The 26,765-nt window shown below is 42.2% G+C and overlaps 1 protein-coding gene across 3 annotated transcripts; it reads left to right on the plus strand.

Annotated features, from left to right (window-relative positions):
- Positions 1–303: 303 nt before the first annotated feature.
- Positions 304–23,128, plus strand: BNIP3L (BCL2 interacting protein 3 like). Of its 3 annotated transcripts, none has more exons than XM_054578994.1 (6): positions 304–514; positions 7,698–7,881; positions 12,274–12,346; positions 17,314–17,417; positions 17,537–17,686; positions 21,487–23,128. In XM_054578994.1, exons 1-6 carry the CDS (start codon positions 412–414, stop codon positions 21,533–21,535), a joined length of 663 nt encoding a protein of 220 aa, XP_054434969.1. In that variant the 5' UTR covers positions 304–411; the 3' UTR covers positions 21,536–23,128. The 3 variants fall into 3 exon arrangements, with proteins under 3 accessions (XP_054434969.1, XP_054434967.1, XP_054434966.1); XM_054578992.1 differs by having other exon boundaries at positions 325–514; positions 17,537–17,636; XM_054578991.1 differs by lacking the exon at positions 304–514 and adding an exon at positions 6,851–6,983.
- The last annotated feature ends 3,637 nt before the right edge of the window (positions 23,129–26,765 follow it).

The following is a 26,765-nucleotide window of genomic DNA, read 5'->3' on the forward strand; positions in this document are numbered from 1 at the left end:
AAGGAAGTGCTCACGGATGGACACAAGAATGTCGTAGGCGTGGGAGACCTGGGGGCCAACACCTGAACACCCTAGACTTCCTCATTACACGCTTCGCCCATTCCTCCATCCAGCGCCCGGCGCATACCGCCCTCCACCCCGCGGGGACCAACGGCACGCAAGACTTCATTCCTGGCGCGCGGCTCAGCGTGACTCTCGCGTCTCCACGTCTCTAGTCCGTCTGGGCACGCCCCAGGCCCGCCCCGTCGCTGGCTGTGTTGTCGTCACGTGGCCGGGGCGGGCCCTGACGTCAGGGGCAGGGGAGGGACTGCGCAGGAGCAGAAAAGGGGGCGGGGGACTCGGCTTGTTGTGTTGCTGTCCGAGAACCTGAGCCAGTCCAGCTGCGGACAGAGCTCCTTCAGCCGCCCGACAATGTCGTCTCATTTAGTAGAGCAGCCGCCGCCCCTGCACAACAACAACAACAACAATTGCGAAGAAGGGGAGCAGCCTTTGCCCCCGCCAGCCGGCCTCAACAGTGAGTGCTGGGCGGGCGGACTGGGTGAAGGAGATGGGGGAGGAGGAGCTGCCCCGGCCGCCGCGGCCAGCTCCGCGCGGGGTGGGGGGGAGCGGGAGGAGAAGGCAGCTCATTGGTTCAGGCCAACGATGTGAGGATGACTGACAGTTTCCTTCACCTGTCAGGATGAGGTGCCTCTATTTTTCTTCTGGACCGGTCGTCCCCTCCTCCTCGGGGTCTTGGGGCGGGGGCTGCTTAGGTTCGCGGTTTCCGAGGGCAGGTGGGTGGGAAGAGGAGGGGGACGAGCAGATCCCACCTGTGGGGGGCCCCTGAGCGGAGCCTGTCGGGGCGTGAAGGGGCGGGCCTCAGAACGCCGGGAGGGTGGGCGGAGCGGGCGCGGAAGGGGACGTGGGCAAGGATGGGGACGTGCGGCGGGGACGCCGGGGGATGGACGCGGGCTGCCGGCCGAGGGGAGGGGGCGGTTGGGGGGCGGGCGCGCAGCGGGTTCGCGGGCAGGTGTGCGGCGGCCCTGGGCCTGGCGCGGCTGAGCCCACATAGCCTTGCCTTACTGGGCCGCCTGCCAGCGGGGCGCGGAGCGTGAACCCTCTGGTTGCGTTCCTTTGTTACCACAGGCTGGTTAGGAAAATCATTTGGTAATTTAGTGGTTACTTGTTTAACGTCGGGGTGAGGGGAGCTATTCCACTTTTTTTTTGAGATGTTTCAGAGTTGCTTAAGTGATTTTCTTTTTTTTAACGATGAGGTTGTGCGCCCAGTAAACCTGTACGAACAAACACATTCTTGAACTGTACAAGATTGCACAAATCGCGGAGTCTGGGGCAATGAATTTTCAGAAACGGGATTAAAAACACATTCATACACAAGGGCGGTTGAAAGTTAATGGCAGTATTGAATTACGACCAACTACAGTTGCTTTTCATAACATTCTGGTGCTCAGACATCTTGTCCTAAGGTTAGTCCCATATGGCTTTAAAGCCCCCAGAGCCTTGGAAGGGTTTTTGCTTCATCTTCCTGTAATTCCTCCCATGAAAGAGGTGGTTGGGACAGTTCGCATAGGGCCAGATGAAATTGCTAAAAAGTCGTTTGGATGCTTGCATGACATATAAAGACATGGCAGTTTCTTTCATAAAAGGAAGGTGTTGCAATGTGGCCTAAAAATTACCTTAGGGAAGAGAGTTCCTGTCCTCACAAGATGGGGATAGAATTTCATTATATTAGGATGTTTTCATTGCTTATTGCTGCTGCCCCATCTTTCATGGATAAATTCTTCACATGTTGACTTTTTAAAATTTTCAAGTGTCTTACATTCTACAATGTAAAACATTATTTCGCACACTAAGTTAGGATTAATTTGTGCCTGTGTTATTTGCCTTACTAATTAGTAGACATTTTAAAATCATTTACTTGTCTTTAGCATATTAGATGCGTGGGATTTTAAAATGACAAAAAACTATATATTATTACTATTATTTAACTTACTTTTCAGTTAAAGTTTACATTTAATATTAGTTTGTATTAGTTTCAGGTATACAGTGTAGTGGTTAGACAATCTTACACTTTACAGAACGTTGGGAAGAGACTTTAGAGATACCTATCACCTGTTATTTACCAGGAAAGAAACAAGTCTCAGGTCAAGTGTGCTGTTGTCCAGGCTGACCCCTGGCGAGGACCTGAAGCTGAGGTTTTCGCGTTCATCCCGTCTAGTGCTGCTTTCAGGACATTTCTGTTCAGTGGCCCAGGATTGTGTTTCTTATTCTTTCCGTATGTTATTCCACCTAACGTAACGTACAGAGGTTACCTGTCCCTCTGTCTCTTTTTAGTACCTGTTTTTTAATTGTACTCAGTGTTTTCCTATAATACCTCGAAGTTAGCTATTTGGTTAGTATGTGTACATGATTTCACAGAAAGCAAAAGAATTGTAATTTTCCTTTGACCATTTAACAACAGCAGCAGCAGCAGCAGCAACAAAAATGGTGTTGAGCTGTATGTGATTGTTTGTCTCTGTGTCTGACAGACCTATTAGGTATTTGATGATGTTGGCCAAGAAGTTGCTGCTGTGCTTATGTTCGCTCTTAAAAGGTGGAAGAACACTCAGCCTGTATGTGATATCAAAATGTTGCTTTGGGAAACCTGCTAGATAGGAAGTATTCCAGGGGTAGGGTGAGCTTTTAAGTTACTGAAAAGCTTTTGGATAGCGCCTCATTTATTTACTCCCCTCTTGCCTTTCACTCTTGTTTGTTTTTTGGCTCATTATACAACAGTGGACTGAGCAAAACAAGCCTTATTGATTCCTTCAAGTGATTTTTGGGCACTGGGCAAAACAACTTATTCAGGCACCTAATACATACTATCCAAGTTGCTGATAAGTTGAAGTTCTTTGTCGGATAAAGTTGCACAACTAAGAAAAACAGGAGATGAACTCATGGTACAAATTATCTCTGGCTTGGGATTTTATCTTTAGTTCGGGGATCAAAGGAGAGTTTTAATAGCAAGTTATTGAAATATTTGGAATAATAAAACCTCTGTTTTTTTTAGTTTACTGTTGTAGGGGAACTGTTTAATTTCATTACAAATTAGTGGACAAATATCTGAACTGCTTTCAAAGTTAAAAGGATATTTTCCAATTTCCAATAGTTAGTTTTATCCTTAAGAAAACTATTAAGTTACTTAAGAATATTTGTATAGGATATTTATGTCATAAAAGTCAGTAGGTGTATAATAAAAGGAAAATCAAGATACCCGTATAATTCTTGTTTAATGTGGGAAATGCAGCCTTTTTCTGTTTTCTTTTTTACCATCTTCAACCATGATCTTCTTGCTTCCCAATATTGCAAGAAGGCTTTTAAGGCTATGATACATGAAGCATCGCTGTCTTATAATACAGTTTTGAATATATAATTAATTAGTGTGTGAGTAATCTACTTGTGCAAAAAGGCCAACTTTTTTTTTTTTAAGAATGTCTGTGATTGTTCGTAGTCTCAATTCTAACATCAGATACTGGAAATATAAAATAAAGGCTTTAAGGAAAGAGGATAAGACACAATGAGATGTGTCACCCCTGGTTAGGGTCAGATTGACACATGGAGCCTTGAGAACTTGAGGGGAAAATGAGAAATAGTACTGTTCTCTTCTCCCTCTTCCTCACCCCCTAGCTCTCGCACTCTCCTTTTTGCAGGATTGAACTGGCGATTGTAAAACTCCAGAGAGAATGTGCAGCACATAGCCGTGAACGGACACGGTGACTGGGCCAGCCTTCGTGGCGCGCTGTATTCGCTGTATTCGCGGGGGGAGAAGCATGCCTCTCGGAATCTCTTAGCAATGCTCAAGGACGTAAACTAGAACACACACAATGTATTGTGTGTATGTACAGTCAGTCATAAGAGAACAGTTTTCAATTTGTAAGTAAGCTTTTAAGGTAATAGAGCCTGCAGTTTTTAATTTTAAAGCTTGATTTTTGGAAGAGAATTCACTCTGAGATTTTTTTTCTAATTTGTGTTGCTTGGACAGCACAATCTTCATATCCTGTCTTGTTTCCTTTCCAAATAAAAAAGGGACTCGCGAGGATCGGTAGAGTTAGAACGTCAAGAAATTCTGAGCTGTAAATCAGGAATGGACAAGACAATGTGGAAAAGGCATGTGGAGTTCATTTATTGAGAGAGATAAGTTTGCTTTTTTCAAAACCGTTTTTCTCAAAAGATAAAGCTGATATGTAGCCTCTTAATGAATATTTCTGCATAACTTTCTCTGCAGTTCTTTTTTTTTTCATAAATGATATTTCTGCAGAGAATTATTGATTAAAGGAAACCTTTTTTTTTTTTTTAAGATTTTAATTATTTTTCTTTAGACAATGGGGAAGGGAGGGAGGAGAGAAACATCAGTGTGTGGTTGCCATTTGCAAGCCCCCTACTGGCAACCTGGCCCGAAACCCAGGCATGTGCCCTGACTGGGAATTGAACCAGTGACCCTTTGGTTCACAGGCTGGTGCTCAATCCACTGAGCCACAGCAGCGAGAGCAAAATCTACCTTTTTAAGGCTCTTAATACATGTTGCTGAATTACCCTCCATTGAAACCTCGATGTCAATAATACTATTAGAAATAATAATTTGGGTTAACCATTGCCATTTGTATAATGGTTAAAGTATGGTATATCTTTACGATGGGATGCAAAGCAGCTGTTTATTTTTTTTTAATTTTTATTTACTTTTAGAGAGAGGGGAAGGGAAGGAGAAAGAAAGGGAGAGAAGCATCAGTGTGTGGTTGCCTATTTGGCCTCCTCTTGGGAACCTGGCCCACAACCCAGGCATGTGCTGTGACTGGGAATCGAACTGGTAACCCTTTGGTTCATAGGCTGGTGCTCAGTCCACTGAGCCACACCAGCCAGGGTAGGATGCAAAGCAGTTGTTTTAAAAGAGTGAAGTAAGGCAGTATATATACTGCATTGACACATTGAAAGGCATCTGCAAGTTGTTAGGTAAGAAATGCTACTTAGAGAAAAATATATAAAGTATGATTCCATATTTTTATGAAAACCCTGGAAGTTTACATATGAAAATTAAAAGTAGTTTCCTTTGGAATAGGAGTGTGAGATCGGGAAGAGAGGTATTACATTTTATTTTATGTACTGGTGTTACATTTTGAAGAAGATATTTTTGTAATAAATATCTTTTAAGAGGTAGGGTATAATTATAATATTAGCTAACACTTAACACTTCCATTGTACTAGTAATCTTTCCTGTTTTTTAGTGTGGTTTATTCATGTCATCTTCCTGACAGTGCTCTGAGGTAGAGACAGCTACTGTCCCTATTTTACAGATGAGGAAACGGACAGGTCTCGGCTGCGATGGTTGTGACAGAGCAGGGGTCGGTGCTCTTAACCGCCGTCCGAGTACACAGCAAGTAAGCGTCGTCTGCCTTGAAGTAGAAATGCCTTCAGTTATACTGAGTGTTAAGGCAATTACAGAGACCACTTTTACTAAGGTTTTCTAGATATGTCCCCCCAAGTTGATTGCTTACATATTTTTAATGCAGATGTAGAATTTAGATGTTGGTGTGGAAATCCTTCCAAAAAGTAAGGTCCAGAACACCTGGTATTGTCACACACTTTTTTGTCCTCTTTGATCAGCTACTTCAAGTGACCCTTTGTTGTGTTTCGGGGAACGCTGGCTTCCACAGAGACCCGTCTGGAGCTGCAGCTTGCTTAGTTTTGTCTCCACCAGAGCAGCTCTGGCCTTTTCTTTGTTTGTCTTTATTTTACACAGTGGGCTTCTGTAAAGGAACTGGTCCTATTGGTTTAAAATGTTTGAAAATGCCAGAAACAATGCAAGCAGGGGGAAAAATAGTTTATCATATATCTCGCTCTTTCTCTGCCTCTTTCCAGTTAATATTTTGCAGTGCTCTAAATCTAGGGATGCTTTCAGCATATTTCTTATACACTCTAGAGGCATTCTGAATATTTAGTTAAATTACCTTTGGTCTTAATGTCTGTCCTACCTTTGCTGCTGGAGTTTGTTAACTCACGTTGAGTTCTGTGTAGCCTGTGTCCGTCTTTGTGCCTGTGTAGCATGCGGGCGGGGGCGGGGGTGGTCCTATAACTGGTGTTCGGCAGTACAGACCCTAAGAAGTGGAGGAGGTTCGGGGAGTGTAACCCAGGACCGCCTCACGGGGAAAGGATGGAAAGGGTCACTTCATTTTTATTGAGCAAACACTGTTCTAAGTACTTTACAAATATGGATTCTTTCACCTAGTTTGTAACTGAGCACCTGCTGTGTGCTTCTGTTCCTATATTTAATCCTCACGGCAGCCCTGGGAGGTAGGCGCTGTGCTGTCATCTTTGTTTTACAAGTGAGGAAACTCAAGGTCAGAGAGTGGATAGATAGTAAGGGGTGGAGTCAGATTTCCAACCAGGTCTGCCTTTGAGCTTTTCCTTCCCGGGAGGAAGATGTGGGTTCACGTCAGGTCTGGAACCGCTGTTGCCTCATTGGTGGAGCCTTTAGGGTTGGAACCTGTCCGGGGCATTATTCTGATCAGCTGATGGAGTAATGTTTGGCCAGAGGACTCTAATGCTTTTGCTGAGAGGTCAAAGGAATGGTCCCACCAACCTGTGTGGTGACATTTTCTAAAACAAAATTTATTATAAGGAATGGAAATTTTGAAAAAAAAATGTATTACTATCTCTTTGTGTTGTGAAGTTGGCTTACTGGCTACTGTTGCCAATTCTTTTTAAAATTAAAGCACCTTAGTGTGTTCAGCAAACTCATCGAGCCAATATATACTTTTAAGACCCATCCACAACACCAGGGCCATTCCCCTTTCCCGTGACTCCACCCTCTGCCACGGTTCCCCTGAGAAAACTTGAGCATCGCCTGTGGCAGATGCGTGCATTCGTTCCTCCCCTCAGACCAAACAGGCTTACTGAAAACCCTCGAAAACAGGAACTCGTGGGGGCAAAGAGAGAAAAGGCAAGTTCACAAGGTACGTTTCATGGATAGAGAAAGGAGAAAGGCTAGAAATAGTGAGGCATAAAGGAACGGAAGAAACTGACCTGTGGGCTAGAGGCACAGCTCTTTTCAGGTTTTCGTAGCACTAGCACTGGGCCTCGTTGTGAGCAGCTGCGTTCACTTTGTGCTCCGGATTTGTACACAAATTGAGATTTTTATGATTGCATCTAAATCCCTCCTCTAGGAGCTTCACAGTTGTTTGTGCTAATTAGGGCTTAGTTGTCAACTTATTTAGATGACCTTTATGAAGTTAAGTCATCTATCTATTTCATTTGTGGAGACAATACAAGCAAATAACTGGGGTAGACTAAGGAAAACTTTTAAAGGTAAATTGTCTAGATATAAAGTATTTTTTGGAAAGCAACCTAAAAGTTTTCAGTAAAGTGTTTATTATATATAAACTAAGCTTTAACCAGAGAGAAAATGGGCTTAAAGACATTTTCTAAGATACTAGTTTTGGAGTTCCAGCTTTTTCTAACTTGGTTCATTGCACAAGCTACTTCAGGAACAGAACTATGTAGATTTTTAGACCGTTACTGCTCCTTGTTTATCTTCTTCAGAATACTCTTTGCGTTTGGTTTGAGGCGAGTAGGGCTTCTTATCCGAATCCACCATGTTCACATCTGTATGCGCGAGACAGATTGCAGTTCTGCTGTGGTGAACTAAAGTTATCTGACTTGCCCAACAGGTTCCTGGGTGGAGCTCCCCATGAACAGCAGCAGTGACAATGATAATGGCAATGGAAAAAATGGGGGCCTGGAACACGTCCCTTCATCCTCGTCTATCCACAATGGAGACATGGAGAAGATTCTTTTGGACGCACAACATGAATCAGGACAGAGTAGTTCAAGAGGCAGTTCTCACTGTGACAGGTAAGTGAGATCCAGGTTTTGATGAAATTCTCAGGAAAACAGAAAGGCTACAGGGTTAATTCCCTTTAGGAACAATAAATGGCTTATACCCGATTTATTATAGTGTGTGTATTTATTTTTAAAAATTTTATTTATTTGTTTTTAGAGAGAGGGGAAGGGAGGGAGAAAGAGAGGGAGAGAAACGTTAATGTGCAAGAGATACATCGATTGGTGGCCTCTCGCACCGCCCCAACTGGGGACCTGACCTGCAACCCAGGCAAGTGTCCTGACTGGGAATCGAACTGGCAACCTTTGGTTCGCAGGCCGGCACTCAGTCCACAGAGCCACACCAGCCAGGGCACAGTGTGTATAGTTAAATCAGACAGCTCATTGACAAGTACTTGTGTTTTCCCCTAGATTAAACCAGTTTCTTTATCAGATTGTATTGTTTTTAGATGTTTTATCAGTTTAAAACTCAGTGGCATAAATGTTTATTTTTAGAATTAATCCAGCTTTCTCCCATCCTCCTTTGTGTCCCTGTCTCACAGGTCACATTCTGCTGTGAATATAGTTATCTCTGTGTATATCTGTCCTCCCTTCTCAATTGTGAGGCTCCGTGAAGCCGGGTCATATTTCATTTCCTTGGTATCCTCATCGTAGTGGTGCTGGCCGGTGGTACACACTCGGCGCGTGCGTTGCAGGAGCTGCAGGTTGAATCAGGTTAGAGCAGTGTTTGCACAGTGGAAGCACCAACCGAGGTCTGTAAAGACCGTTAATTTTGAAGGCCGTTCTGTTTCCTCAGGAGAAGTTTTATTTCAGACCTCATTTTTCTCTGTGTTAGAGAGACTAATTCCACTGATTAAGGGGCAACAGTCAAAATAAAGAGGTGTGTATGGGTAGAAGGAAACTGAGCTGTTTGTTTAGTGTTTTGCATTTTTTTTTTCATTTTTTTTACTTACTGATTTTTTTTTTGAGGGATGGAAGGAGGGGAAGGGATGAGAGTGAGAGAAACATCGACCTGTTGCTCCACTGATCTACACATTCATTAGTTGACTCTCGTATGTGCTGTGACCCCATGACCAGGGTCAAGCCCGCAACCCTGGCATGTCAGGATCATGCTCCAGCCAGCTGAGCTGCCCAGCCAGGGCCTGAGCTGTTAGTTTATTTTTCAATATAAGCTTCTCTTTTTTACAGAGGGACTAGATATTAAATTACATACTGGTATCATTTGACAGTTCTTAGACCAGTGACAGCCATACTGATAGCATTTCGGGGTATTGGATGATCTGGTTAATTAAGAGTTAACTGATATCAGCCATGTAGAAAATGCAAATACCCAGGAAAAAGATTAAGGAAGTATTTTATAATGTAAACAGTCATTATCTCCAGGGAATGGAATTACAGATTTTACTTCTTCTAAATAGTTTTGTGCTTTGTAAAAATTCTATGTATAGCACGTATTATTACTTACCAGAAAAAGGATAGAAGGAGAAATAGAGTCACTCATGTTCAAAGTGCTGTGCGTCCTGTGATCCACCGATGTTCCCAAGGCAGCCAGGGCCTGCAGCTACGGCACGGTGTGCGCCCCCGCCACCCTGTCTCATCGCTGCCTTATCCCTGTGCTCCTTAAGAGCTTGGGTTGGCTCTAGTCATAAGCAAAAGGAGAGCAGATAGCTTTCTGAGCAGCTTGCCTTTGATTCCAGTCGCGAGAGCATTAGCCTGTCTTTCGGAATGAAGTTCACGTTATCCCGGCAGACCTTGGCAGTGCTGCGGGTTCAGTTACAGATCACCACAGCAAAGCTAGTCGCGCAGTAAAGCACGTCATCGTCATTTTGCTGGCGGAGGGTCTTCAGTTTGTGAAAAATGCAGCATCTGTAAAGTGCGGTAAAGCAAAGCACAAGAAAACATAGCACTTTAAAGAAGTAAACTGTAAATGTATTTCATTCATGTCACAGGACTCCCTGGTGGGTTTCTGAAGTTTCCTGCTCATGGGGTCCTGGTGCTAGGCTCTCACTCTACATTCAGGCGTGTGACCCTGGATCACCAGTGCCAGTGTGTTGCTTCACCTGGTGCTGACTCGGCCTTGTCACTGAGCAGAGGAAAAGTCACCTGCTCACCTTTCTGGTCATCTGATTTCATTGATGGCTGCAGTGATGCTTGTGATCAGATATGAATTCACCCTCCCATGATCGTTTTTCTCCCGGGTTTCAGACCACGTGAAGGGAGGTGTGGCAGGTGCTTTTGAACGCTTTTCTGTCCCTCAGCTCGTGGATCTGCAGGCTCTGGCTTACTGGTCGTCTTTCGGAGGAGGCCTAGAGCTACAGCGCAGTAACACTCTTGAGATAACTGACACACTTGAACATTTAAAAGCGTCTTCAAAATTCATGTCATTTGAATTGTTACGCATCTGTGTATTTGTAGTTGTTGAGAAGTGTTCCTTGTCGGTGGCAAAGTTTTAGGATTATTGGCTGTTGGTCCCAAAGCTAATTTATGTACATTTTCAGTTTTAAAGTGATTTCATAGGTATACTTTTGTCACTGCAGTAGATGTTAGAAGATAACACCTATGTGTTTTGCTTTGCATTCTACCCTGTTGTAGGAGGTTTCAACCTACGATTCATCCAGGGAGCTTTTAAAAATACCAGTGCACCAGATGCCATCCCTGGAGATTCTCATTCTGTTGTCAGGGGAGGGGTAGAGTAGAAACAGGAGAATATTTAAAAATCTCCCCCAGCTGATCCTGACATAAGCCAGGGTTGAAGCTCTGATGCGTTCCCAAGTGTGAGAAGTAGGAAGAAGTTGCCCGCAGGCGTCTTTGGTACTTCTGAGCGAGATGGCAGCCAGGGTCGAGAAGAGTGGAAGTGGAGCAGGGCTTGGGTCGGTTCCCCCCTGGCACGCTGCTGCCTTGGCCTGCTCGCGGCGCGCTCTGGCTGGCCCTTAACCCGACCTTTGGCTGTGACCCCGGCAGAGTTACGAGCGTAATGACAGTAAACTGAGGTTTCTAGTTCAAGACAACAGCTTTTCGGATACATTAATATGTTTGTTTGCTGGAGAACCAGCTTTTCTCTTTTCCTGCCTCCCTTTAAGAGTCTCCTGTGCCAACCGGAGCAGGCCAGGGCTCCTAGGCCTCGTCGGTCTGATGCGTTTCTGGCCTTCGCACTTCCTTGTGCGTCAGTCTCACCACCACGTCTCTCTGTTAACATGGTGCACACGCCCCTGATAGCCTCAGTACTCGACATCTGTGCCGTGGAGCATTTTTCATCTCCACTTGAGGTTAGATTTTGGGGAGGGTGTGTTTAGTGAAGACCTAGAGACTTGCTGTGCAGTTACACAGGGAGTCACTGATAAAGCTAAGAAGAGGACTTAGCACATTACATTCGAGTGCGTCAAGTACAGTTCATGGTCATGTGTCTTTGTCTAAATATTTAATCTGTAAATTTTTGTAGTTCTGGGACTATAGTTTGTATTTTTCATTAAAGGTGATATATTCATACATATATATACAAATGTATATATAGATCTATATGTATATGCTTACCTAATTCACTGAAAGGTCTCAGCAAATATTTCTGAAATAACCAGAATAGTGGTTCTCAAGCTTTTTGATCTCTGTGCTTCTTCACTTTCCTAAAAATTACCAAGGACCCCACAGAGCTTTTGTATATGTGGATTATATATTTTGGTATTTACTGTATTAGAAATTAAAACCGAGAAAATTTAAAAACATGTATTTATTCATTCAACAATAATAAACCATTATATTTTAATATAACTTTTAAAAATGGGAAACAACTAGTTTTCATAAACAAAAAAAATTAGTAGGACTAGTGGCACTGTTTTACGTTTTTGTAAATCTCTAAGTAACGGGGCTTAGAAAACTGTTGGATTCTCGTGTGCGTTTGCATTCGATCTGTTGTAATATCACACATGTAACCTTTGGAAAATTTCACTGCATGTTCAAGAGAGAATGAGAATGAAAATAGCAAATGAATCTAATAATATTATAAAACAGTTTTAACCTTGAAGACCAAATGAGCCTTTGGAAACTGCTTTCACACTTTGAGAAATGCTGGTAATGAATTATTTAATGATGAAGGAACTTTGAGACAAAGAACTCCAAACAAGGTTTTTCCGTATTTAAAGATCATTTTACCTTTATTGGAAAAAAAAAAAAGTAGGTAACATTTCCTTTGCAAAGTTATCACAGCAAAGGAATTTATCACCACAGAAAAATTCCAGAACATTTTGGAAGTAAAAGTGCTCAATTACACTTTTTCTTCTGTGGGGTTCTGGTGTACTTCTGATTTGCTGCTTTCAAAGCCATACTACTGTAACTTTTAATTTTCTAATTTCCAGTAGAGGATAATTTATTCAGTGAGAATTAAAACTAATGACTAAATTCTTTCTCTCCTAGCCCTTCCCCACAAGAAGACGGGCAAATCACGTTCGATGTGGAAATGCGTACCAGCAGGGACCATAGCTCTCAGGTGTGTGTGTGTGTGTATGTGTGTGTGTGTTAATTTACTGTTCTGATTCACGGTAAATAAGGAAATTCAAGGCTCTAAGTATGTTTGTTTGGCTAACATATATTAAATAATTAGAAGACTTTAAAAAATAGTTCGAAGCTGTTTTAAGTTAATCAGTCTCTGATTTTGGAATTCACTTAGGATGATACAGTCCTTTCTGTATTCCTTTACAAGTGAGAATTTGGGGACACCTATCACCCTAAAAGAATTGGAAAATGATTGTCTATGTTGTGTCATTTTACTGTGCCAGGCTAGTTTCTTAAGTTTATAGATAGAAAACCAAAACACATGTCTTATTTAAGGTCACAAAATAAATGAAAAGGAAGGTGGTTATAGAACAGGAATGAAAACTTTTGCTGCTTCTGAAATGAAAGCAATGACTTTTGAGATGAATTTCAACAGCTAAGATAAAATTGATGTAAATTGTGCAGGTTCCTTAAGTTTCATAAGGTAAATATAGTTCACTTAGGAGTTGACGCTGTCAGAATATAGCTGGATATGGTATTGGAAGCTCTTAAGGGTCTGTGTTACGAAATTTGCGATAAGTAAGTAAGTGTTAATGATTTCAAATATTCATAGCCAGCCTCTAACTTTGTTGATGTGCCAGGTCTCCTCTATGTGTCAGAGTGCGGATTCCTGAGGGTAGGAACTGTATTGTCCTTTTCTCTCATGGTAAAGTGCTTGAAGAGTTGAATGAATGTTTAAATAAATTCTAGTAAAAAACTTTGCTTTGTGGGGTTCTCACTATACAATGTCTCCAACCCTTTGAACTAGAAATACTTTGCATGTTATCTGGGATCCACCCACTATTGTTCTGTTTCAGAAGGCTGCGTGATTTCTTCCTAGTTTGACTTTGCTCTGTTTGTGCTGTTCTCTGAAACCCAGGAAACCTCTGGGATTGAACACAAGTGTATTTAATGATGAACTGTGTTCTGTAGAGGAGCTTAGAGTAGCTCGGCTCTTGTGTAGGAAGGTGTCTGACTGAACCGGAACTGCTGGATTTTGTATGTCAGTTTGGCCGTGTGCGGTAAGCTGTAACAGTGAAGAAGGTCTGTGAAGTTTCTATGGCAAAAAGCATACTAAGGAATCCGAGTTTGGGAAATGAAATTAATTCTTTGCTGTAGACTATCCTGAGGAAAATGTCCTCAATCCATGTTGTCTTTTGTACAGACACATTGAAAATCTAGATGAGCATTTTCCAAAATGTGTGTTGAGCATTTGCTCAGCGAGAAGCCCCATAAAATTGTTCTGAAGTCAAATAAGCGGAAAAGAACATAGCACCCGGGTTCCCTCACCTCCGCTAGTCACAGCAGTCCCTGCAGTGAAGTCTGTTTCTTTAAACTGAGTACTTCCCAAGTATTTATGTGGCAGCAGACGCCCTCACCCTCCACGCACACTTTTTCCCTCCGATAATCTGCCTGGCAGCCCAGTGGGCCGCTTCGGTCGGTGTTCCTGGGGTGGCCGGTGTGCAGTTAGACTTAACTGACCATCGAATTTAAGGGGACTTCTCGAGTTGAAAATGTAAGACTTCTGGCCTCTGCGTTAGGTTATGATAGCAGCGCTGGTGTGATACCTATTCAGAAACAAGTATCTGAAGGAACATTGGTTAACATCAAGCCTTTGGTAAGCGATACAATCAGATAAGTCAGTTTAAACGGGGTTACATGTTTGGAAAAACAGTTTAACTTTTACGCATATATCAAAAGCATTATATCTTTTTTTTTAAATCCTCACCCAAGGATATATTTATTGATTTTGGCAGGGGCAGGGGGAGGGAGAGAAATATTGATTGGTTGCCTCCTATGTGCGCCCCAACAGGGGATCGAACCCGCCGCCTAGGTATGTGCGCTGACCGTGATGGAACCCACAGCCTCCTGGTGGACGGGATGACGCTCCAACCAACTGAGCCACCCAGCCAGGGCATCAGAAGCATTATATCTTTTAGACTAAGACTTTTAGTGAAGGAAATAGCAGTAGGTACAATTTATTTAAACTTCCAAAAGGCCTTTTAAATTGCTTTTAAAAAAATTGCAGAAAAAATAATGTAAAATTAATAATTACTTCAGGGTTTGGGAGGATGGTTTGTTTTTTTTTCATGAATGAGAAGCAAGTTTAGGGTTAATTTAAAGCAGTTAACAGAGGACTATTATGATTCTTGCTTTTACGGAATGTTTTTATGTATGTCTATATGAGGAACATGACATTTTCAGCATTTCCTTGGAGGAAGAAGGAAAGATATTAATATTTATTAGTTATATGATTGGTGCTGTTTATATTTTTAAGATTCCCCCCCCCTTTTAATGTTCTCATTTCAGTGAAGGAGGTGATATTATACCCATGAACAAATGGGAAAGGTGAGGCTTTGTCTTAATTAAGTTACTTATCTAAGATTACAAAGCAAGTAAGTGATAGAGCCAGGATTGAAACCAGGGCTGCCTGAGCCTTTGAGCCCCGTTCCTTTTACTAAAATAAGTCATTGAACGGGTTCGGTTTCAGGAGAGCTCACAAGGTCGGGAGAACAAACTGACGCATGTCTGGTGAGGTAGGGTGTGAGGAAGCCCAAGCTGGAATGCATTTAGGCAGAAGGTCATTCAGACTGTACTTTCAGGATGGTAGTGCTCAAGAGTCTCAGTCTTGTCGCAGAAAGTACACAGTGGCTTGTCTCTTGAAGACACTTTGCAGTATGTGTCTGGGACCAAAGAGGCCAGCCGTGTTGAGCATCGCTGGAAGGCGATAGACTCTGAAATTGTCCTCCCTTTTCCCTCTTGGAAACTGTGGTTTCTCTGAGCATGGACCCCACAGACTGCAGTTTACTGTCTGTGTTTAGAGACCTAAGAACTTGAGGTGCTCCAGAGAAGGACAGTGTAACGGGACAGAAGCTGAGGGCCTTCCACATGAGGACAGGCTGAAATGACCATAGTTTACTGTCTGAATAGATGTGGGTGTAGGGTTGGGTTATCGATTCGGTTCAAAGCATAGCTCTTATTTAATTAGATTAGGTGCATTTTACCATATTCTGAAATTCTGAGTTGGAGGACAATTTAAAACGTGAAACTGGCAAATTTAAGATTAATAAAACGAAGCTAAGGCCTGATAATAAATGAGAGCTGGATAGCTTATGATCCTGATTCTAAACTGATCTGAGTTAAAAAAAAAAAAAAAACCAAAGATAATTTTGCTTTACTCAACTGAGAGAAAAATTACATCATCTTTAAAAAATTGAACAAAATATATTATATTTTAATTGTGTGGAAAGTATGAAATACTAACTTATTCACAAACTAAAACTGAAAACTTTGAGCAGTTTGAGAGAGAGACTTGCGAGGCCAAAGTTGGAAACTTCACAGAAAGGACCTGCAATGTGTTGAATGTAGTCAGATACTGTGTGTACACAAATTGATCTATCAATAAATTGTAACTTTTTTTTTATTTAGGGTGTTTTTAGATTTACTCTAAAGAACCAACTCATGATTCTGAGTAATCTCAATACCCAGTGGAAAAAGCTTAATTCTGAAGGCACAGTGTGTCATCCAGTGGGATTTGCCATGTCCAGGGAAACTAAATACGAATGATACTACAGAGCAGCAAAAATCCATAGGGATTGTACTTTAGGTTTGATAGTAAAAAGAACTATCTGTATCTGGAGAGTATCTGAAGCTACCTTCCCTGGCAGCTATTCCACAGAGGACTAGACCTGTCAAAAAAGGAATCACGGGGATGTGTCAGGCTCTGCATTTCGTAACTAGCTACGGAAAAAAATCGAAGTTTTGGTCAAAGACTGGATCCTATTCAAACAAAATAACAAATCAAAAACAGTTCTTAGCTTTGAGATCCTTTGGTTTGAGGTCATAGCATCACATTCCCTAAAACTGAATAAATAATGCTGTCATTTTTAGGAATGTCTCATTACTGTGGGTTCTATTATAAGAGAAGCTTTTGGAAAATTTGATTGCTCTTGGCATGAAAACTTTAGGTTATTATTAAAGAGAAAACACATTTCTTTTTCATTTAGTTGATATGAAAGATGTCAAATTCTGACTCCATATAAAATAACGATTAAAAAAAAAAGCCAAACCCCAAACTTTCAGCTTAAGTAGTTTTGAATAAACCTTGGGAAATGTTTGGACAGTGGTTCGTTTAGAATAGCAGAACCTTCTAGGGAGTAACCCAATAACACTGAAGACGGAGGGCCCTGGGGGCACTGGGCTCGGGTTTGCGATCTGGCCCTGCTACTTCGGCGCTTACAGAGTCTTAGGCTGTTACCTAATTCATCTCTCTGTTTCCTCCTCTGTAAAAATTGAATATTAATAGTTCCTATTTTTATAGGGTTATTGCAAGGTAAAAATTAATGCATGGAAAGGGCTTAGAATCAGGCTTGTCTCTTGATACATGCTGAATAAATACTATTATTATTTGTTTCCTGATCATGTCTCCCAGTTATGTATTTTCTCATCTCTTTATATTTGATAGCATATGTTTTTTGATATGTTGTCTTTCATTTTTAATTATAAAAAGTTTTAAATACATACAAAAGTAAAGAGTATATTATCGTGGACTTTCATGTAAGCATCGCCCAGATGCAACAATTATCAACGTTTTCCACACTTCAGTTAGCATAGCTTCAAATAGTCTTTTTTTCAGGTTCACTTTTTTTTTTTCATTGAGGTTTAATTGAAGTTTCAGGTTCATATCCTCTGCTTAGATACAAAAACAGTGAAACTCATTCAAGCTCTTTTTAAGATTTTAAGTACTCTGATCTTAGATTATTTTGTCAGCCTTTTTAGAAAAATAGCGTATTTCTTACATAAAAATTACTGATGTTCAACCTTTTGATGTTTGTGTATTCTCTGTCTAGATTTGTCTTTTGTAATAGGAAGAACTTGTCTTCCTTTTTGTCTTTTTTTTAACTTTTGAGTTTTTCTTTACAGTCAGAAGAAGAAGCTGTAGAAGGAGAGAAAGAAGTTGATGCTTTGAAGAAAAGTGTAGACTGGGTGTCAGACTGGTCCAGTAGGCCTGAGAACATTCCACCTAAGTGAGTTCTCCCATGTTCTCATCAGTGGGCACAGGGCGTGTGTATGCAGTGGACCTGCCAATTCCCACTGTTTTCAGCAAATGCATTTCTGATGCCTGCTTCTGAATTTCTTCCCTCAGGGAGTTCCACTTCCGGCACCCAAAACGTTCTGTTTCTTTAAGCATGAGGAAAAGTGGAGCCATGAAGAAAGGGGGTATTTTCTCTGCGGAATTTCTTAAGGTGTTCATTCCATCTCTCTTCCTGTCTCATGTTTTGGCTTTGGGGCTAGGGTAAGTACTGGGCAGCTTGTACAGATTTTTTTCGTTCATTTTACCTTCATGTTTTATTTCCAGATGTCAGAAATACATGCAAAAGCAGTTTGTATTGTTTGCTATTAATGTTTTAGTGCAAATAGAGTGTGAGCTTAAAAAAGTTATTAAGGTTGGTACAGTGATCAGCATTTTTAATTGTAGGGATTTTTTCTGAAAAATAATTTCATATTAATTTCCTAAGTGATCTTTTTTAAAAAAGATTTTTTAAATTTATTTTTAGATAAAGGGGAAGGGAGGGAGAAAGCGAGGGAGAAATATTGATGGTGCAAGAGAAACATGCAGCCTCTCACATGCCCCCGCCCCAGTCAGGGACCTGGACCCATACCCCAGGCATGTGCCCTGAACTGGAATCGAACCTGTGACCTTTTGGTTTGTGGGATGATGCCCAGCCCACTGAGCCATAGCAGTTAAGGCCTACGTGATTGGGGTTTTTTAAAGTATATTTTATTAATTACGCTAGTACAATTGTGCCATTGTTTTCCCCTTTAGCTCCCTCTGCCCTGCACCCCTCCCCCAGCATCCCGCCCCCGCCCCCGCCCCCTTAGTCCTTAGTTCATGGCCATGGGTTGTACCTATTAGTTCTTTGGTTTCTCCATTTCCTATACTATTCTTAAACTTCACCTATTTTGTGCCTACCGGTTATGCTTCTTATTCCCTGGACCTTTTCCCCCTGTTCTCCCCTCCCCCTCCTCACTGATAACCCTCCATGTGATCTCCATGTCTGTGACTCTGTTCCTGTTCCAGTTGTTTGCTTAGTTCTTGTTTTTGTTTTAGTTGTTGATAGTTGTGAGTTCTTATTTTACTGTTCATAGTTTTGATCTTTTTCTTAGATAAGTCCCTTTAACATTTCATATAATAAGGGCTTGGTGATGATGAACTCCTTTAACTTGACCTTATCTGGGAAGCACTTTGTCTGCGCTTCCCTTCTAAATGGTGGCTTTGCTGGGTAGAGTCATCGTGGCTCTGGGTCCTTGCCTTTCATGACTTCGAATACTTCTTTCCAGCCCCTTCTTGCCTGTAAATTTTCTTTTGAGAAATCAGCTGATAGTCTAATGGGAGCTCCTTTGTAGGTAACTCCTTTTCTCTTGCTGCTTTTGAGATTCTCTCCTTATCTTTAATTTGGGGTAACTTAATTCTGATATGCCTTGGTATGTTTGTTCTTGGATCCAGTTACTTTGGTACTCTCTGAGCATCCTGGACTTGCATGTCTTGTTCTTTCACCATATTGGGGAGGTTTTCCTTCATTACTTGTTCAGATAAATTTTCAATTTCTTGCTCTTCCTCCTTTCCTTCTGGCATCCCTATGATTAGGATGTTGGAATGTTTAATGTGGTCCCAGAAATTCCTAAGCCTTTCCTAATTTTTTTGATTTCCTGTTTCTTCATTCTGTTCTGATTGAGTATTTATCTGTTCCTTCTGCTCCAAATCATTGATTTGAGTCCCAGTTTCCTTCCTTTCACTGTTGGTTCCCTGTATATTTTCCTTTCTTTCACTGTGCATAGCCTTCATTTTTTCCTTCATTTTGCAACCATACTCAACCACTTCTGTGAGCACCCTGATTACCAGTGTTTTGAACTCTGCATCTGATAGGTTGTCTGTCTCCTTGCGCTTAGTTCTCTTTTTGAAGTTTTGATCTGTTTTTTCATTTGGGCCATATTTCTTTGTCTCAGAGCTCCTGTTATGTTGGAAGGGGTGGAGCCTCAGGTATTTGCCAGGGCAGGGCGACCCAGGTCACTGTGCTGTGATGCTATGTCGGGGGGAGGGGTCCCAGAGGGGACAGTGCTGCTTGCTCAGCTCCTCACCCCACTTTCTGTTACTTCCCCCGCTACCCATAAGCAAATTGGGCCCTTCTAGTGCTGATTCCTAGGTGGGTGGGTTTGTGTATGTTCTAGGACCCTGTGGGTCTCTTCAGCAAATTCTCCTGTGAGGCTGGGAGTTTCTCCTGCCACTGCAACCCCAACAGATTTTTACAGCCAGAGGTTTTGAGGCTTTCTTTCCCACACTGGGACCCTGGGTTGCACGGTCTGTCTTGCTCCCCAGCTGTTCCTCATGGTTTATCCGCAAGTGAATGTGGGACCGCCTGGTCTGCCGGTGGCCGCCTTACCATGTGTCCTCTCCACCCCGGCTGCCTGTCTCTGCCCCGCCCACCGGTCTGGGTGAATGTTTCTTGTTTAACTCCTTGGTTGTTGGACTTGTATACAGTTAGATTTTCTGACAGTTCTGGTTATTTTTTGTTTTTAAATTGGTGGTTATTCTCCTTTTGGTTGTGTGAGGAGGCAAAATGTATTTACCTCCTCCTCCACCTTGGCTGTCCCTGAGTGATCATTTTTAAGTATGCTTGTCTATGATTTGTTTTTGGGTTTTGTTATTGTTTATAAATTACTCAAGATTATTTAAACTAATGTAAACTAATTTTCAGTATGTAAGTTTTGGGGTTGATGTGAACATTTTTCCCCAGTTGGGAAGATTCACTATTTTATTGTCTAGTCCTTGAGTGAAACTGGTAGGTTGTTTGAGATACTGTTTTCCTTCTCTTTGTAGCATTTCCATTTATTCTTCTAAATCGGTCCCACATTTACCTGTACTTCATTAATTTTTCAGGCATGCCTTTTAAATTTTTTTTCTTGATTTGAGTAATTGAGGAAATATATTTGTGAAAGATTTTAGGAGTTAAACACTAGCTGTTAATTTTATTCCAAGACATACCTGTTATTCTCTTCAAGCATGTCCAGTGGGCCACTTTTTGTATATAACAAGCAGAAGATACATCTTCCCTGAGCTTCCCTTTGCGGAGCTCAGCACATGGGAGAGATGTGCACTGTCATGAACACAGAAGCATACGCGTGACTGTTCCACGCACCCCTTTTGTCTTTGTCTTTCTGAGTGAGGTGTCTGTTTTGAGGAGAGTGGTCACAAACATCACAGTGGAAGGTGTTTGTGGAGGAAGGAGTGTGTGACCGTTGTATGGGGTTGGAGTGGGGGCAGAGGTGGGACTTCTACTCCCCTCCAGCATTGACTGCACTGTGATTCATTTGCCCTCAAGAGGTTGATTTTTGTGCCTTGCAGTATCTCTTCCTTTCATGAACCCAGACTGTTTCTCTTGCTGGTGTAAGTATAACAGTTGTTATAGATGAATGTAAAAAAAAGGATTTAAAAAATTTGGTTGGTTTTATTACACTGGGGGGTGGGGCTAATTCTATATTTTCCTTCACTTCCGTTCTGCTTATGATGTTTAAAGGTAAAATACTTGCTCGGCACAAAGAAGTAACATTAGCCTCTTAATCCTTTAAAGTTAAACTGCTAGTAAGAGCCCTTTTGAAAGCAGTGGAAGCACTGGCAGCTTTATAATTGGGGATGTTACTATTCAGTATATTTTGTATCTGAAGTTATCAGTCAGCCTACAGAAAAGTAGAACTTTTTGTCTACCACAAAGGAGTAATCGAAAGGAGGCTGGCTCTCCTTTATTCTTTGAGGGAAGCTTTTCTTTCTGGCTTTCCCTTGTCTATTCACTGCCCCCGCACTGTCCTGTCCAGCCTTGAGAGTTAAACGTACTCAGATGAAACCAGCGGGGTCAGCTGGTGACTACTTCTAGGTCAGTCGGTGAGGATTTCTGGATGCCAGGAGAGTGTGCACTTACCATTCGAGCATTTTAGAAGGACTGGAAATTTGAGTTGCTATTAGAGTTCATCCTGTGGACCAGCCAGCTGGTGCAGAACTGTTCAAACAGGTGAAACATGGTGCGTTTTGTTTCCTTTCAGCATCTATATTGGAAAACGACTGAGCTCGCCTTCTGCCAGCACCTACTGAAGGAAAGAAGCCCCTGGAAAAGCGTGTGACCTGTGAAGTGGTGTATTGTCACAGTAGTTTATTTGAACTTGAGACCATTGTAAGCATGACCCAACCTACAACCCTATTTTTACATATCCAAGCTCCAGTAATTCTCAAATCCAGTATTTTATTCAAACTCTGTTGAGGCATTTTACTAACCTCATTCCCTTTTTGGCCTGTAAGACACTTTAGAATTTCCTAACAGAGTTTACTGTTGTTTAGAAATTTGCAAGGGCTTCTTTTCCGCAAATGCCACCAGCAGATAATAATTTTGTCAATAATGCTGTTGTCTCCTTTTAGTACCACCAGACCGAGACCTGAATCATTCATGATATAAATTTTATTCTTGCGAGATGACTACCGTCTCTCTCTGAAAACAAGGTCAGGTTAGCAAATGATATAAAAGCTTTGTTGTTTTGTTTTTCAAGACAAGGGCAAGCTTCCCTAATTAGGCTTGAATTTATTAGTTATGAAAAAAGAAAACAAGGGGAAAAAAACACAAGACACAAGAAAAAAATCCTGGGCAATAAAAAATTATTTTCAACCAGCTCCGGAGCCACTCCTGTCTAAGCTCCTGCTGGCACCTTTTCGCCTGCGGCGGCGGTCTGTGCGGGCGACGGGTGTGAGATGGGATAAGGACTAAAGCACATCAGCAGGTTTAGTGCTAGTGTGTTGTGATGCTGTCTTTCCTATGGTGTAGAATCGTTATTTCTGACAAGGAATGTCTCAGGCCTAGAAATACATGAAATTGCTTTTGGGATTTTGGTGTGTGTGTTTGGTATTTTTTTGTTTATTTAGCTGCATGTGAATTTTTCATGACTTACTTTCCATTTTAAAATTTTTTCTTTCTCAAGAAGAGGCTTTGGAATGAGGTCCAGTTTGTGGTATAAATACAGGTTCGCTGTCCTAGGAAGCATCATGTCAACTCTGAACTAAAGATAATTGTTTGAGTTACTCCAAGCACTTGTGCAACTTGGATAAAGAGACTTGGTTTGTGGGAACATTAGACGCAGTTTGAAAAGATGCCACCTGTTGTTTCCTGATCTCTCCTTTGTTCGTGTTTACTGTGCGACCTTCCTGAGGCGACCCTGTGACCCTGCAGGTGCTGCCCGCTCTCTGTCGTAGCCACTTCTCAGTTACGTCAAACGCCTGAAGTTCCAGAACCCTCAACGGCTTCCTTCAGTGACATGCTTTTTTTGTTTGTTTGTTTCTAAAATGTGAAGCTTTAGGACCAAATTGTTAGAAAGTGTCAGGATTACCAATTATTTCAAGTAGATTTATTGGATTTCAGAACTCATAGCATGACCCTGAAGGATACTATTATATGTTTTATATATAAATAATTACTGTTTATGATATAGACATTACTATTGAATATTTAGAGAACCATTGTTAATTTTAAAACTAGCAATTTACTCATTAAATAAAGTGCATCAGGTTGACTTGAATAAAAACACTTGGACAACCAGGTTCACCAGTTTGCAGAAACTATGTAACTCTTCTCTCTCTCACATCAAGTTTTGTAAAAATTATGTGTTATAGTGGAAAATAACGTATAGATTCAACAAACAATTTCTGGCTCTTTTTTTTTTCAAGTGTATAGCTGGCTATCTTTAAGAAAAAGATGATATATACAAAATAGTTTTCTGAATTGTTTTACTTTTTCTTTCTAGCAATGTATGCTAAATAATTTTGGACACATTTTTATTATACCTTTTTTCTATCTTACTCTTAAACCTGATAACACTTGATTTGCCTTCCATAACCTATTTATTTCAAGTGTTCATACCTAAATTTCTTTGGGAAGAACAAAAATCTGATGGCCCACTGATGTTTGCAGAGCCTGAGCAAAATTTAAAAGGCTGGGCAAGTTAGAACTAAATAACTAAATTGCTATAATATACAACTTGTATTACAGTTGGTGTCATGGGAGGGAAAGTAAAATTATTCTTAAAATAAGAGCAACTTTTTTCAGGCAATACATTACCCACTGTTGAAATTCAGTACCAGTTCTATCAGTAGTGTGATTGAGCTTGGGTATATTTATGGTAATTTTTCCACATCGAAAATAAATTTAGTTTTGCCCTTTTTCTTAAAAATACCAGTGAAGTTTTGGACTGCTTATTATAGGGTCACAGTAGACCTTCTCCTGCGATGGAATCACGCAGGGTTTATCGGGGGGCCTTACACCCGTGGTCGCTGCCTGCGCTCCTACTCAGGTGTGTGGTGAACGGAAGCAGAGTGTGTGATTGGAAAGGAGAATTAACAATTCACCAGTGATATTTTAAGATTAATGGTTAAAAGCTTTACACCTGTTTACAATTTGGAGCTAAAAAGGCAGACTTCATTTTTTTTTCTGTTTGATGAAAATTGGCTTCAAATATTTATAAATCGTCAAGAACAAAACTGCACAAACTTGCACATGCACATTGAAAAGTTCAACATGTTACTTTGATGACAGTACAAATACTTACTGTCCTAAAAAATGAAAATTGAAGACTTAGCCAGGCGGATGAATTTTTAAGTGAACCAGTTGTTGAAATTATTGGAATTAACTGAGCCAAAGTGATTATGCATTCTTCATCTATTTAGTTAGCACTTTGTATCATTATATACAGTTTACAATACATGTATAACTTGTAGCTATAAACATTTTGTGCCATTAAAGCTCTCACAACACTCCTCCTGTCCGCCTGTCATTTCCAGTCACGGGTGTCGCCCGGGAGTTCAGAGGAGGTGAGAGCATTTTGTCATGGAGCCTGCGGGAGCGAGTGGCACTCCTGCTCCCCGCGCGTCCGCGCCCGGGAGACAGGCAGCGCGCAGGCGGTTGGTGGGAGCGGTGTGTGTGGAGCGCGACGGGACCGTGGCACGCAGAGCCTTTGTTCTGCCAGACAGAGTCAGGACATTCTAGAGGAGGTGACATACTGAAAGACAAGTAAGTGCCCCGCGAGTGCAGGAGGGGATTAGGGGCGCCGCCCGCCTGGGTAGCAAGCCCGGGAAGGGAACTGCATTCCAGACATAGCGTGAGCTGCAGCGTGGCTGGGGACACTGGGCAGAGAGCAAGCTGGAGGGGCCTTTCGGTGCTGAACCAAGCTGGGGTGTACACGTGGCTCCTGGGGGCGAACTGCATTGTCTAGTCAGTGGGATCCCTTGGAGGGGCTTCCTTAAAGCGGGGAGATGGCTGAGGACTGAGGCGCTGGGCGGCTATGCGAGAGTGAAGGGGAGGCTAGAGGCAGGACTGGGCAGTTCTGGAGGTAACGAAGACGGGCCTGTCCTGCTGTCCTGCTGTCCTGGGCTGTGACCCGACGGATGGGACGGGGGGCCCAGGTGGGTATGAAGGTATGAGACACAAAGTGGGAGGGAAGATGGGGGGCTTTTTTTGGTGCTGGGGTCTAGGGGGAGCCTGAATACAAATTAACTGAAGAAGCGAGGACAGGAGGCGGAGTGGAGTGGTGAAGGGGGAGAGCGAGGCCCCCCATTTTGAACACGTGGAACCTGGTTTGAACATAACCACCTCTTACACAGAGCGAGAACTTGGGAGAAAGGTCTGGAGTGGACATGAAACCCTGAGAGGCACATGCCTTTATATCATACAGTGTTTAAAGATTTGAACACGGGGAAAAAGGAGTTAAAATAGCAGTGCAGTGTTTATCATTTGAAGATTGAGCAGAGGAAGCAGCTCAAAAAGGTGTGTATTGTAGTAGAACAACCCCCCCCCACCCCCCCGCCCCAGCCAAGAGAAGGAGGCTTCCCGTCCTGTCACTTTGGTTAAGGAGAGTGACTTGAAGGGACGCTTTTGAACTTGACAGTTGAATCACTGCTCACCTTTGCAGGAGCATTTTCTGTAAGAGCAAAATACGGATAAGACTGTAATCAGGTTAGTGACTGAGTACCAAGTGAGGAAGTGTTGGCTTTCCTCAGTACATGTGGAGACAAAGAAATGAGAGGGAGGGTTTTGAAGAGACAGGATGGTAGGATCTTTCGCTTAGGCTGAGGTGGCTGGGATAAGAGATGGGAGTAAGTGTGCGGGCTGAGGAGAGTGTGCGAAGGACACGTTCAAGGTGCGTGGGAAGAGACGAACAATGCAGTAAGATCCAGGCAGGAGGAGGCTGCGTTGAGGACTCAGAGGGGAAATTAACCTTGGAAAGAAGTAGAGGGACTTTTGGAGCCATTAAAAAGTTCACCAAACCCAAACATTTATGATAGGAAACGAAGTACGTAGGGTTTCTTAGTTTTTCTGAAAAAATTCTGGAGTGTCGGTTTGTATCTTGAAAGTCATAGCTCCTAACTAAAACATGACACTTAATATCCTAGAAAACACTTAGCCGTTCTGAGGGTAGGTCTGGGAGGTAGCGGAATCGGACCCCGCCGCAGGCAGCGCTGGCGGCGCGGCGCGGCCCACTCTGCTCCGCGTGACTGACAGGCCTGTGGGAGACAGGTTTTAAGCTCCAAGCTATCCATTTGGGCATCGCTAATTTCAGCATCATGAATAATTATGAAAAAGAAAACTTCATACACATTTCAACCATTCCTGAATGTTAATTTTGATATCATCTGTGCTTTTATAAATGCTGTAATGTTCCTGCCAAAGAATCCACATTTTGGGGGTGAGAATAGCATGAAAGACAGTATCACGGGTTTCTTCAGCATCGCTGTGTTAGCCGCATAACTTAGGAAGTCGCTGTTTGGGGTGCAGAGCAAAGGCGGAAGAAGTATGGAAATGTTGAGGGAGCACTTAAGCATAGACCAGATACCGACTTGTGAGCTCTCACTCTATTAATTATTATTCAATGTATTGGGGTGACGTTGGTAAAGAGCTCCCGTGTTCTTTAACCCTCACAGCAATCCATTTGAGGTAGATGCTTTTTTGGTTTTACCAAAGAGAAACTCCAAGTTTAGCAGCTGCACCAGGTAGGTCTCTGCCCATAGCGAGGTGGCCCTCACCTCCACTTGGACTGTCCTTCGCAGAATGCACGCTCCGTGGTAGCTGGGTCAACTTTATATTTTTTCGCGGATGTGACTTTTTTTCTAGTGGGAAAAGAAATCACGTGTTAATGCAGTGAACCTAATCTTAAAGGAAATTCCTATATTAACTAACGCAGTGTTTTCCTAACTTTGGTTTAACATTCACGGTTTTTGCCATTTAAATGTCAGGTGGATGAAGTGTTAAAAAAACTATTCTGTGTAAGAAACAGATTTTCATTCCACA

This window comes from Pteronotus mesoamericanus, unplaced genomic scaffold (assembly GCF_021234165.1).
Source record: "Pteronotus mesoamericanus isolate MK-2021 breed Mesoamerican mustached bat unplaced genomic scaffold, CSHL_Meso_final contig_502, whole genome shotgun sequence".
NCBI lineage: Eukaryota > Metazoa > Chordata > Mammalia > Chiroptera > Mormoopidae > Pteronotus > Pteronotus mesoamericanus.